The 13,502-nt window shown below is 44.1% G+C and overlaps 1 protein-coding gene across 7 annotated transcripts in view; it reads left to right on the forward strand.

The window, feature by feature from the left end:
* The window catches only part of Sipa1l1 (signal induced proliferation associated 1 like 1), a 287,022-nt gene that overhangs the window by 190,771 nt on the left and 82,749 nt on the right, over positions 1 to 13,502 (forward strand). For all 7 annotated transcript variants that reach the window (XM_005343301.2, XM_013346036.2, XM_026779932.1 and 4 more), the window contains 2 exons: positions 2,168 to 2,298; positions 6,344 to 6,532. In XM_005343301.2, coding sequence (XP_005343358.1) covers positions 2,168 to 2,298; positions 6,344 to 6,532 — 320 coding nt within the window. The remainder of the gene's footprint in view (positions 1 to 2,167; positions 2,299 to 6,343; positions 6,533 to 13,502) is intronic.

Consider the following 13,502-nt stretch of genomic DNA (forward strand, 5'->3'; position numbering starts at 1 on the left):
GAGGAGAGGGAGAGAGGGAGAGGAGAGGGAGAGAGGAGAGAGACAGACAGACAGGGGGAAAGAGCAGCTAGAGAGGAAGTCAGTGAGAGATGAGCAGGCGGTGACCAGGCCTATGTGTGTTCCTGGAAGTGCAGAGTGAGCAGAGGCCAGGATGGGAGGGGATGAAGCTGGAGTCTGGATGAAGGTGCCTCTGTGTGCATCAAGGTGGCCTCTGAAACCCTTTGCTTTCCCGGTTTCATGTCTACAGCACTAGTGATTGCTAAGGTTAGCCCCGCGGAAGCTGAGAGCTGACCAGGGAAGGCTAAAGGAAGGAGCCTTAAGGCAGAGGGCTTTGATGATGAAATGGAGTGCTGTGTCTCTGTGAATTGTCCAGCAGCTGGAGCAGCAATCCCACCCACCTGAGACACATGAACTGTGTATGAACGGGAGTCTTTGAACTTAGAAGGAAGCGCAGTGTGTGTGGCCCACAGGCCCCTTTGCAGATCCGCTGTTGTTCTGCACTGCAGGATTGAAGTCTCCTCCCAGGGTTTCTGAGTTGTCCCTTCAGTAAATGGTCTCGATGCTGTCTTGTTTTCCTTTAAGTTCTTGTCGACTTTTTTATACTATTTCTGTCTCCCACTCCCTGTTTCTCTCCTTGTCGTCAGTTGTCCTATCACATTGCTGTCTGCATGCCCTGCACCCTGGACTTTGTCAACACCGGGAATTATGTCACCTCTCTGAATAGAGCTGTGGGCTGGAAGACCAGACAACCAAGCTTGTTAGAATTGTGTGCAAAGTAAGAGTAAATAATCTGTGAGTGTGGTTCTCGTGTGCTGTGCTTTGAGGGTGTACGTGAGTGTTTGAATTTGTGGTGTTTATGGGGTTGTTTCTCAGTTGTCCATGTATGAAATGCTTTTGCCTGTATTTTCATTGTGTTTTCTTATTTTGAATTTCCATGGATTATAATATTTTCAGAGCCTACAGTGTTTGTGATTATATCTTTTTAATTGTTCATTAGTGTTTATTTGCAAAATATTTTCACAAGCATTTTCTAAATTTTAAAACCATATGACTAGATATGCTAAATTATTTCTTATTATTCTCATGGATTTTCAAATGTGTATGTATTTTGTATGGGAATAACATGTTTTAAATATGCATTTTGTATGCCAACAATGTACCATGTAATGACTTAATTATTTATTCATGCCACGTGTAGATGACATAGAACAATAAAAAGCAAACGTTTTGGGAGTTTGGAAACTAAGTAACATGCTCTGCTCGTCACATACTTTTGTGTTGTATGGGTTGCCTCATCTGTAAACATTTCATATTCATATCAACAGTTTTAACTTTTGAGGTATATGTCCATGTGCCAGTAAGTATCAGTTTGTTATTTTCTATAAGTCTTTTCAGTGCTAAGGATTGGATCTAGGCCCTCACGTACACTAGGCAAGCACTCTGTCACTGATCCCAGCTAACTCAATTTTGACTTCCACCTGCCTTCTTGTTAGGTGGAAACTTTCCCAGTACTCTACCTCACCTGCCAAGGCCATGCTAACGCTTGGGACCTTGTACAGTTGAGAGCATCGAGAATCATACGAGTCACCAGGGCACACTGGTTGGCTAGGAGATGCCTGCTTTCCCAGTCCACTGTACTCTGTAGGTTATGTGGCCATAGTTTATCTCATTCCATGGGAATTGTTGATAAGGCCAAGAACCCTGGGTCTAGCCACCTATTGGGCACAGGGAAGTCTTTTCCTCTGAGCTCCTCTACCTGGCATACGCTTCCTGGGAGCATAGGGCTCAAGTGGCTCCTTTTTCTAGTGCAGGGACGTCACTTTAACCCAGGAGAAACCCCTCTCCTCAAATTCTATTGTATGTCTCAGTGATAAAGCCCTAACACCAGGTACATATAAGCTGTAGCCTACTCAGACAGTGCAACATGGGGAGAAAGCACACGAGGAACTTAGAATAGTGAGTTCGGAATAGTAAGAACCCAGCAGGCCTTCTCCGTACCGTCTCCTCTAGAACAAGCCCTAGGTAGCCTTAGTATTTCTTGCTCAGTGAAGGATGATAGAATGTATTAAACGTACTTCTGTCTTACTCATAATTCCTGGGAAGTGATGTTGAACACAAATAGTGTTAGATAAATGTTCTAATATCATTTTATCTTGTTTTGCCTAAGAACACTGGAACTATTTTGGGGCTGATGAGAATCTTGGTCCGGTGGCTGTGAGCATTCGAAGGGAAAAACCAGAAGAAATGAAAGAAAATGGATCACCATACAACTACCGGATCATTTTTAGAACTAGTGAGGTAAGTTGCAAGTGAGTAAGGTTTGGGACATAATCTATAGGGGTAGTGGAGCAGAAATGGGAGCCGGGATTAAATTCAATAGGATAAAGTCACCATGTTCTTAGAACATAGAAGTCTGAGGGCTGGAGACATAGTTGAGCTGATAAAGTGCTTGCTAGGACCTGAGTTTGGTCCCCAGCAACCAGATATCATAAGCCAGGCAAGGTGACCTGTACTGGAAAGGCATAGAAGTCAGCAGATCCCAGGAGTCTTCTAGCTAGACAGCCTAGCTTTCTTACCAAGTTCCTGAGCGTCACTCACTAAAAATGAAAGTAGACAGCATCTGAGGAATGGCACCTGAGATGGCCTGTGCACACTCCTGCAGAAGAAAGGCCTGTTCTGCCTGTTCTGGTGGTGGTGGTGCCTGGGAGCAGGGTTGCCTATGTCTGGCTTTTCAGTCTAGCCCGTGGTGAGTGTGGTGAAGGAATGGGAGTTTCCATGTGGAGGAAGACAGACAGGTCCAGAGGAAAGTGAAACTCTGAAAAACACAGATTGGGGGCATCTGAGGAACCAGAGTCTCACAGCTGAGAATCCCCTAAGGCTTCAGCCTTCCTCCCCACTGACAGGCAGACATTTACTGAGCCAGGAGGCAAGGAAAGGCTCCTTCCTGCTTCCGTCCCTTCCGCATATTCTCTGTGGTCCAGAACATGTATTGTCAGAGGCAGAGAGTGATCTGTTTATGAGTGAAACAGGCTCCCCGAGGTCTTTAAACACTTTTCATGGCTTTATTTATTGTGTGCTTGTGTGTGTCAGGTGAGGTTCAGAGGACAGCTGCAGGCCTTGCCTTGACTCTGTTCTTCCACCATGCATGTTCTGGAGATGGACCTCCATTGTAAGGCTTGACGACACATGCCTCCTCCACTGCACCTCCTGCTCGACCTGCCAGAACTCTTAGGAGGCTGCATATGTGGGCTTTCGTTTTTAGAAAGTTCAAGTTTTTAAGACAGAGAAAATAAAATAGCCTATAAAGCATTTAAACCAGAAATCCGTGTGGACACATTGGGGGCTCTGAGGTTCTTTTTGCCTTTTTCTTTCCAAGCATGTATGTAATTTATTCCAGCCATCAGTGTAGTCCCCCAGCTCCTAATTCACTTTAGGATTGTTCTTGGGAATCAATGCCTAATACCCCTGAGGTATCAAGAAAATAATGGTTTTGAAATTGGTTTAACTAGAGTACTTGGCTTCATTTCCTTCAGTGAACACAGGGAAAGATTCAAGGGTTGACTTCACTTCCTAATTGTTTCCGAGCTTAACCTCTGGAGAAATTAAAAATAGGGGTTTAAAGGCAAGGCTTGTGTATTTAATATGTTGTTTGTAGTGGCCAGGGAGAGTAAAGAGCCCACCTGTATTCATGGCCCACCAGATGGCTCAAAGTGAGCCCTTTTCTGTCTTCCCAGATCTATTAGACTTCTCATTCACCCAATTTTTATTTCCAAGTGGTTTGTCTGTTGCTGTCTTTCTCAGCTCTCCAGCAAGCACCTATCCCCCCATGTGTGGCACCCCCACCCACTAAACATATACACACATAATTCCGGTTGAAGCTCTATCCTAACTTTCCAGCCTTTTTTGTGGTATTGTTGCCTTTACCATGATCTAGCCTCCTACATGTAAAGCTGAGGTGGATTCTTTTCTGTAGGCCGTTTCTTCTCAGGCCCTGTACTGATGCCCCTGAACTTGCCTGGCGTTCCTCCTTCCTGTCCAGTGGTAACTGCTGTCCTGAGCAGTACAGGGGTCCCTGCCCGAACCCCTCTGGCTCCCGCCTCTCCCTTCTCCTCTTTCTCCCATGCTGTAACTGTCTATGCATGTCCCTGTCCCTTCCTACTAGTCTCCAGTTACAGGCCTGGCCCTCTTCCTGCAGGGCTCATCCAGTGAGTCCTTTCTCTTGGCCTTTCACTGAAAATTTCAAGTGACATGCTGTTCAGAAAGACATTGCGCTTGTTGTTTAGGGTCAAATTAATATGCTTCAGTCCCTGGCCATTTTTATAATTGTTTGTTTGGAACAGAAATCCTGAAGTCACACTGAATTATTTCTTCTCATTCCTGCCTCCAGTTTAGTCTGTCAGCAACCTTTGCAATCTTGTCTCCAAATACTGTGTATCTGGAATTCAACCACTCCCATCCCCAAGGCTCAGGCCTAGTTCCACATCCCTTCCCCCAGTGGGGAATCTCTGTGAAATGCTGTCTAGAACTCTGCATTCTTCCTTCGGCATCCTTCAGCTCTCTGTGGTGCTCTTCTGTAGAGCCCAAGTACTTGCTGGTCTGGAGCCAGTACACCCGAGTTCTCCCTGAACCTCTCCTGCAGCTAACTCCCTTGGCACTGTCTTCTCAGTGGGGCTTCCCCGCTGGACTTGGAAGGCTTCCGTGCTTTGCTCCTCAAGTGTTCCCAGGGCCTCCCACATTCTCCCTCTAACTTGTGCTCATGAGCCGCAGGGTCCTCTGGCGTTCATCAAACTGAATTTTCTGCTCTCTCACATTTAATATCTGATCCTGTACCTTTTATTAAGACTCAAGACAGCCTTGCATAGTGCACCTATTTATTTTGTTTGTTTTCTGTTTCTCCCACCGGAATGGAAGCTTCATGAGGATGAGACTTTCATTGTTCCTTACTGTGCTATGGAAGCAGCCCTCTTGCAGGGCGAGGGGTGGAGTGCAGCTTCACATTCTGGAATTCTGTCTTGTATTTTACTTAATTTCTCCAGTTGTGCACGTCATTTCTTCAGGATACCTGGTGAGATTGCACAGTGGAGCCAGGGGGCACAAAGCTCTTTACCAGCTGCAGTGCCTTCTGTCCTTTGTCCCCAGCTCCACTGCCCGGCTTTGATGTCCTGTCTCAGGTTCAGCTCAGCTGACCTCCTTTCCCACTCAAACCCTGACTTTCCCTTCCTTCTTTTCTCCCTTCCTCCCTCCCTCCTTCCTTTCTTTTTTTCCCCCCTATAACCAATGTCTAATGTCACCTGAAGTTTTTTTTTTCTAGTGGCCTGAGCCACTGTCATTTCTTTTCTGCCTTTAGATTGTCTATTTTCTTCAGTGAATAGCCTTTCCTAAATTGTTTGTATGTGTGTGTGTGTGTGTGTGTGTATTTCTCATGCCTCTTCCTGTTAAATGCCACACACACACCCAAACATGTACTCTGTCAGCTGTCACCTTACTCCCTATTTAATGGAAATCTGTTTTATTTCTTAGATCATCGAGCTTTGGTTAAATTCACAAGCAATTTTGCCACGTGGAACTTTGATTGAGACTACTGTAGGCTTTCTGCCTGGGTTTATGTTTCTCTAATAAATCCCTATTAATAAAGGGTGCCATTGCTTGAGGTTATGTTTGATAATAGCTAGAGGTCATTTCTCTTGCCGTGGACTATGTAATCACTGCTGGTATAAGATATGAGCAGCTTTTCTCAGTCACATGTTGAGAAATGTAAAGCGTTATCCCCCCTCATACCTGTGTCATTGAAGAAGTGCACCATACGAGCTGGGCGGTGGTGGCGCACGCTTTTAATTCCAACACTCAGGAGACAGACAGGCAGATCTCTGTGAGTTCAAGGCCAGCCTGGTCTACAAGAGCTAGTTCCAGGACAAGCTCCAAAGCCACAGAGAAACCCTGTCCTGAAAAACCAAAGAAGTACACCATACACATTTGAGAATTCTTGCGTGTCTCTGGATGGCCTCCCCCAGTGTGTTCCCTGGTACTGTGCAGTAACACAGAGACCTTGTTTTTAGTGGTCCCTGTGAGGACAGGCTACCTTTGCCACTTATGTGAACAACTCAATGCTATATTAAATATATCATGAGTTCTTTGACCTTGTGTGGAGTTTCTTAGAAGTGTTGACCTCATTTTTCATGCATCGGATATTCTGTATCACTTCTCTCTCTCCTCCACTTCACTGACTGCCCGGTTGGCAGCTGTCTTATAGCCTGGGACAGAACTGTCCAGGCCTCCAGAGCCCACGTCTATTCAGTACCTCATGCTGTACTGACACCTCACTATAGTCTTCTCTCTCTTGTAGCTCATGACGCTGAGAGGGTCTGTCCTGGAGGATGCTGTTCCCTCCACAGCCAAGCACTCTACGGCCAGAGGGCTGCCTCTGAAAGAGGTGCTGGAGCATGTGATTCCAGAGCTCAACGTGCAGTGCCTGCGCCTGGCCTTCAACACACCCAAAGTCACGGAGCAGCTCATGAAGCTGGACGAGCAAGGGGTAGGTGTGGCACTGAGGGACCCCATCCTTGCTGCTTGGGTTCCTTACTAGACTTCCAGAACAGTCCGTGGTGTTTCTTCTTAGATGGGGAGAGCTGTGCCATTTAGTATAAAGGATACTCGTTGCGATTGCTCATCTGGCCGCTTCTCTTCTGGTTTCTCTGTGTCGAAGCTGGTAGATAGAGGGTTTTAGCCATGTGCAGCTCTTTCCATGGTCACCCGCACATGTGATGGGTTTCTGAGTATGTAGGGGAAAAGTCATGGCAGTATGAACAGTTATGGTAGCTATAATAATATTACATTACTAATAATTAGAATGATACTGGTAAGCACCACTGAATGTGCTCAACAGGTTCTGTCGTGTGTGTTTCAAGTATGTTATCCCATTTTATCTTCCAACCTCAGGAGAATGGTTCTGTTACCATCCCTGACTATCCCCATTGTAAAGATGGGGAACATGAGGCACAGAGAGATTATGTAATAAATTCAGTTTTACACTATATATAAGTTAGGGAACCAGGATTCAAACACAGTCATCTGCTCCAAGCTTTAACTATACCGTTCCTAAAAGCTTAAAGTTTAGAAAGTCTGCTATTCATAGTACTGTCTTTTTGTTTTGTTTTGTTTTGTTTTTCGAGACCGGGTTTCTCAGAAGCTTTGGAGCCTGTCCTGGAACTAGCTCTTGTAGACCAGGCTGGCCTCACACTTGCAGAGATCTGCCTGCTTCTGCCTCTCGAGTGCTGGGATTAATGGCATGTGCCATCACTGCCCAGCTTCATAGTATTTTAAAAGATGCATTTTATCCTGGAGTTTTAAGCGTAGAAATTTGAAACTAAGGTGTAGCATCATTAAAATGCTAACGATTGCTGCCTCCATTCTCTGTCCCCAGTTGTGATGTCCTTTGGTCAGGGTGCTTGGTGATTAGATGATCTGTGTAGAGGCTGTGTCAGAGGACTTGGAACCCTTGCCATCTGACAGTGCAGGCCACGTTCTGCTTGGAGTCATTTGAACACAGCTAATCTTCTAACTTCTTTTAGCATTTTAGCCTTACCCTACCCTAGAAGTGGGTAAAAGTAGCTTGAATGTTGCATGTAAATTTTGACCAGGTATTGAATAGCATTTTGTGAACAAGTTTTTTTCTACATTTTCTTAATCAAAAATTCTGATTTTATTAAACTGAAATTGAACACCCAGTTCAAGGTACTTTAAGTCTTTTCCCTCTATTTAGTGGGCATATAAGATGAACCAGAAGCTGATGTAGCTTTTTGACTCCTCCTTTTTCTCTCCCATTCTACACAATGCATGGTAGCTATTGTCCCTTCAGGTGTCCAACTTCGTAGTGTGTAACTTTGGAGTACATTAAATGCGTTAGAAGGTGGCTGGTCCTGAGTTCAATTCCTGGCAACCACATGGTGGCTCACAACCATCTGTAATGAGGTCTGGTGCCCTCTTCTGGCCTGCAGACATACACAGAGACAGAATATGGTATACATACATACATACATACATACATACATGCATACATACAAACATACATATTTTTTTAAAAAAAGAAGGTGGCTGCTGCATGAGCTGGAGTACTCTGAGCACTATCTCCCAGCACATATCCTGGACACTAATAAAGGAGGAGGAAATGGGATGGCTGGGTTCAGCTTTATTAGTTAAGTCATTTCAAATTACTGCACTAACCCAGGAGGCAGAAGCCCACTCAGGCATGATAACATAGTCATATACTTAACCTTCTCAGTCTCTGCACGACAGATTACTTCATATAAAGAAGGTGTTTTATTAGCATTTCCCTTGTTTTAAACATATTAAATTTAAAGTTTCATGCTCCAGTTGTGGATCTTTATGGGACGTCTGGCACATTTTGTGTCCTTTTAGTGACTGCAGTATTGGGCCGCAGATGGTGACGAGCCTTTCATGGTCCCTCCAGCGTAGGAAACATAAATGGAATGCCATAATGAGTTCAACTCAGTTACATTTCGTTCACAGAATTGGCCATTATTATGTAATTATCACTTTCCTTTTCTTAGTTACTAAAATATTTCTTCCTTCATAAATTACTAATTCTAATATATGGTAATTGTTTTCTTTAGTTAAGCATTATAATATGACCATCAGTGCCTCTCCCTGATTTTATTCTGAAAAAGGTGTCTTAAATATGCTATCCCATAAAATAAGATTTTAATGTCAGGCAGAAGAATCTAGCAATTATAGCATGGTATTCTGTGTGGTGAGCAGCCCCACGTCTTACTTAACTGTTCTTCTTTTGCTTCTGTCCTGTTTGTCCCCATGCACAGCCTTCAGGGCTGGGGTCCAGAAAGGAAGGAGGGAGGGAGGGAGGGAGGGAGGGAGGGAGGGATGGAGGGAAGGAGGGAAGGAAGAAGGGATGGAGGGCAAGTGCAGTGCACAGCACTCATATTGTTACCAAGCACTTGTTTTCCATCTGTCATTTTAATTTAGGGTTTTTGTATGTCCTTGTATTAGATTCTCAGTGTGATGCCAGGAAACTGGACTCACTAAAAGAATCTTTTAATTCTCACTGTATTATCTTTTCCGCCCATATTAAACTGTTAATATAAATATGCCTGGAAAAAGAAAACACAAATTCGTTCACTATATTGTTGTATTTTGCCTTTCAAATCCTTTGTGCTTGATTCTCTCTTTGCACATACATAAAGCAAAAATGGACCTTGGTTTTGTAAGGTATATAACAATCGCTGCACAAGCACCCAATGGCTTGCTTGTCATTTGACTGGCAGAATCATGCGTGCAGGAGTGGAGGGAGGCATTTTGACTCCTGAAGAGACTCATTTGAGACATAAATATATGTTCTTTTAATGAGTCTCTTCCCATTCCCCTTGCAATCTTTTGGGTGTTTTCGCTCTTTCTGAATAGCTATTTTAATTCTATTGTTATGCAAAATGAGGAACTATAATTCAATTGGTGGAGTTTCTTGCCTACTGTTTATTGGGGTTCAGAAAATTTGTTCCAACTTTGGATTTATCTGCCTTATTGTCAGGTTTTTGTTACCCAACTGAAAGCATCTGTAGGGTAGAAGCAGACTGCATAGGTGTGCATTGCACTATTACCACGTCCTGATCACTCTCCCGGCGTTGCCTGATTTCATCTTCACAGTGTCCTGAGCAGTTTGCTTCAGTCAGTGGCCTGTTTTATGTTCAAGGCAACTGAGGCCCCAGAAGCTGGGGGCATTTTTTGCCTTCTCACCCATGTCTGAGCCTGAGCACTAGCTATAGTTCTGCATAATACTTCCTTTTTAAGAATTGCAAGTTTCACTTTACTTTTTCTTGGCTTGAATTACTTTTGTTCTTAAATTATGCAGTGCTAGGAATTTCAGTATCTATTCCATGAACTTTTAAATTGTATGGACTCAGTCACTTTTAAATTACGTCAGAGCCTTTTCTCCACCAGTCATTGAGAGCTACCTATCCTGTCTATTTCTTTTTGCACAGGAAATGAGAGATTGTGTCATGACCAATTGGCAGGAGTTGAGGAATGTGTACAACACTGGGCACTTGAAAAAGAGTCAGAGAACCTTAGCTGTTATTGATGGTTATAAAATGATCACTCATTTGTCACCTTTTCATGCATTATCTCTTTTAATCTCTGCAAACCTCCTATGAGAGCACACCTATTAAAAATGAAATATTGCACTTCCACAGGGGAGGATGCTTGATGCACCCCACATTCCAGTTCTTGACGATTGATACGGATTGTAGAAAATAGATGGGCTAGTACACAGCCCATACCCATGAAAACAGAGGTCAGGCGGCCAGGCTGTGATAGCGCACGCCTTTAATCCCAGTACTCAGGAGACAGAGGCAGGTGGATCTCTGTGAGTTCGAGGCCACCCTGTTGTAAAAGGGCTCGTTCCAGGACAGGCTCCAAAGGTACAGCGAAACACTGTCTCGAAAACAAAAACAAAGAAAACAGAGGTTGGGCTTAATAATACCTTCAAACAAAGAGCTGTGGATGCAGATTGGCTGGCAGGATCAGGATGAGGTGCCTCCCCAAGGGGAAGAAGCTTGCAGCAGGCCTGAACAAAGTAGAGGCTTGAGGTGTCAATAGAACAGCAAACAGGCTCACTGAGCAGGAACGCGAAACACACGCAGGAGGACAGTACAAATAGAACACTTTGGTTGAGCAGTGACTGATCCAGGTACTGTGTGAACTCATTGACACACAGATGTCCCAGCCCACCTTCCTAACCCGTGCTGCTGTCCCATTGTCCTTCTCTTGAGTGGAGAGGTGCCTGTAAAGAGGAATCCAAGTCTTCCTGCTGGAGGCTCCCGTATCCAGTGGGAAGTAACCCTAAAGAACATAGACTAGGGCTGCCTTACCAGTGTCGGAGCCACACTAGCAGCTTGTGTAGGAGCCAACAGCCCTGCTTCCACGAGGCCATGCCAAGTCACACACGGCTGACTATGCCTGATGAGCATGCATTTAACAGGTGGTCACTAAAAATACTCAAAATGAAAATGTGTTGTTGGTCAGTTTTGAAAGCAATTGCTTTTCAGGTTGTAGAAGTTAAAGAGAAAGTGTGGTCACCTTACCGTACACCTGCAGCATGGCTGTCAGGGAAAGGGCAGTGCTTTTTCTGTGATGGATGGCACTGATCCTTTGAATGGAACTCTACTGACTGCCTGTTCACTGCCACAGTGCATTATCTTATTGGGAGGCTAAATGAGTTGGACCAGCGACTGTCGTCTTTATTCAGGTGGCCTATTTTGAAAAAATGACCCACAGGGGAAACATTCTATCTAAAACCAATTTTCTGTGAAGGACGCTTTGGCAGAACAGTGACGTCCTCAGAAATGAAATCTCTTAGATTATGAGGGTACCTGGTGCATGTTTGATGTTCTTATGGTATCAGGTGACTCCTGCTGCATTCTCAGGGAGGATGTGCACTAACCAGTCATCAGAATAGTTTGTTCTTTGTAGCTCCATCCATGCTTTCCTGAATGTGGCTTGATTGGATGACAGGATGGGGGACCCTGTGGGTAATGTCACTGATGGCAGCAGCATTGGGGAACCAATGCTATAGCAAGAAAGCAGTTTGTGCTGACTGAGAGCGGCAAGAAAGAGCCATAGACTGTAAGGGCTCATTCAGTCTGAAGGGTGGCTGGTTGGGCACACAGTTCACCCTTCCTGCTTTTAAATTCGGGGTTGTCTTTGAAATTTGACTTTGAAGTGAAAAGTTAGGTATTCTCTCTCATATAATTGGCGTGGTGTCTTCAAACAGCCCAGAAATCTAGATCATGTAACCACGCTTCCCTGAGAATATTAGTTCTTCTCTATTGCTCATGATGGTAGCACGTTCATGGATTCCTGGATTGTGTTTTCTTACCCAGATACTGCCAGTATACACGTGGGGTTTTACTTCCCTGTTCCCTTGGACACTTCCTGCTTTCTTAGTACGTTTCATCGACCTTTCCATGCTTGCAAAGGTCTAGTCATTTTTACTCTGCTTCATACTCTGTTGTGTTGCTCTGCCACTAGTAAATTAATCATGTATTTCTCTGTTGATGATCGTTGGAGTTGATTTCAGTCTTTTATGGAATATGCTTTAATGAAGACTTTTTCCTGTGTAACTAAAATTCATCTCAATGTCAAGTTAGATATATTTATTACCAGCTCAATACCATCAGATCTATCTTTTTTTTTTTGGAGAAATTTTGCACAATATATCTTAGAATAACTTTAGATTGTGTGTGTGGAATATTTTGTTTGCATTATGCCAAAGATAAAAATAGATTAGCACATAATCTACAAGTTCACATCATTTTAAGTATCTGTCAGAACAACAACAACAAAACAACCAGATTTTCCTACCCAATATATCTTTCCCTCCCTCCCTTTCTTTTGCACTGGATTTTTGTTTGTATTCCCAATGAGGACAAAATTCCAAACCAGTGTTTTACAACTTTCCAGTACTGATATTTTCCCAGTCTCTGCCATTCTTGTTGGGAGACAATAGAGATTCACCTTTGGGAAGAAGTCGAGAGAGTTATGTTTATGGAGACTAAACTAAAGTGAACAATGTCTGTGAATCCCTCCCAGCAGGCAAACGAACTCCTTGTAGACCCCCCTCCACCTGCCCAACTAACCAGGGAACTCAACGGAAGAACATTTTAAAAACAAATTCTTGCTGCTGAAAAGATGGAAGAATGTCTCCCACTCTTTCTGCTCACACAGCCAATAATCCTGGATGTAATACGTAATGAAAGCAGAAGAGGCTTAGGAGGTAGACTGGCTGAGGGTCTTGGGGTCTGTGGATGGCACAGTGATGAAGGTCCTGGCTTTTCTTTCCGGCTCCCAGTTTGGAATGGGAAGAAACCAAACACGTTAGAGTCCTAATATGCATAGACAAAACTTTTCAAAGATTTTATAAATTAAAAGACTAAAACCATCAACAGAAGATGTTTGAATAGCCTTTCAGCGCTTGGGGACCCTGTTAGATGGAACAGTTGGGGAACTGGACTCACATCTCTGTGGATCCTGTTTCCCACAGAGTGGCACTAGACACTGGATACTTAGGCGATCTCATTAAGGCTTACGTGCATTTTTTGAAGCCACAAGGAGGACAGGAATGATGCTGTCCTGCCTGTCCAGCCACAGTAGTATCACTTGGAGGTCTAGTAAGCTGCTGGGACTTCCCTGTCCATCAGTGGTCCTCCTCCTCCTCAGAGAGAGAACCTGTCTGTCATCCACAGTCTTAGGTGGATAAAGTACCTGATTTCACCCCGTAATTCTCCCTGCATTCGCTGTACACCCTGAGTGCTGGCAGGGTTTTTGATGACACTGATGTGATGTGGCCATTGGTTCTCAGAAAGCTGACAGGAAGGTCTACAGAGACCCCATGCTTTAAGAACTGTGGCAGTGAAAGAGCTCTTAATATGTCACACTTCACAAGCATCTAGATTGGACATTTAATTCTAAAGATTTGT

Source organism: Microtus ochrogaster, chromosome 1 (assembly GCF_000317375.1).
Source record: "Microtus ochrogaster isolate Prairie Vole_2 chromosome 1, MicOch1.0, whole genome shotgun sequence".
NCBI lineage: Eukaryota > Metazoa > Chordata > Mammalia > Rodentia > Cricetidae > Microtus > Microtus ochrogaster.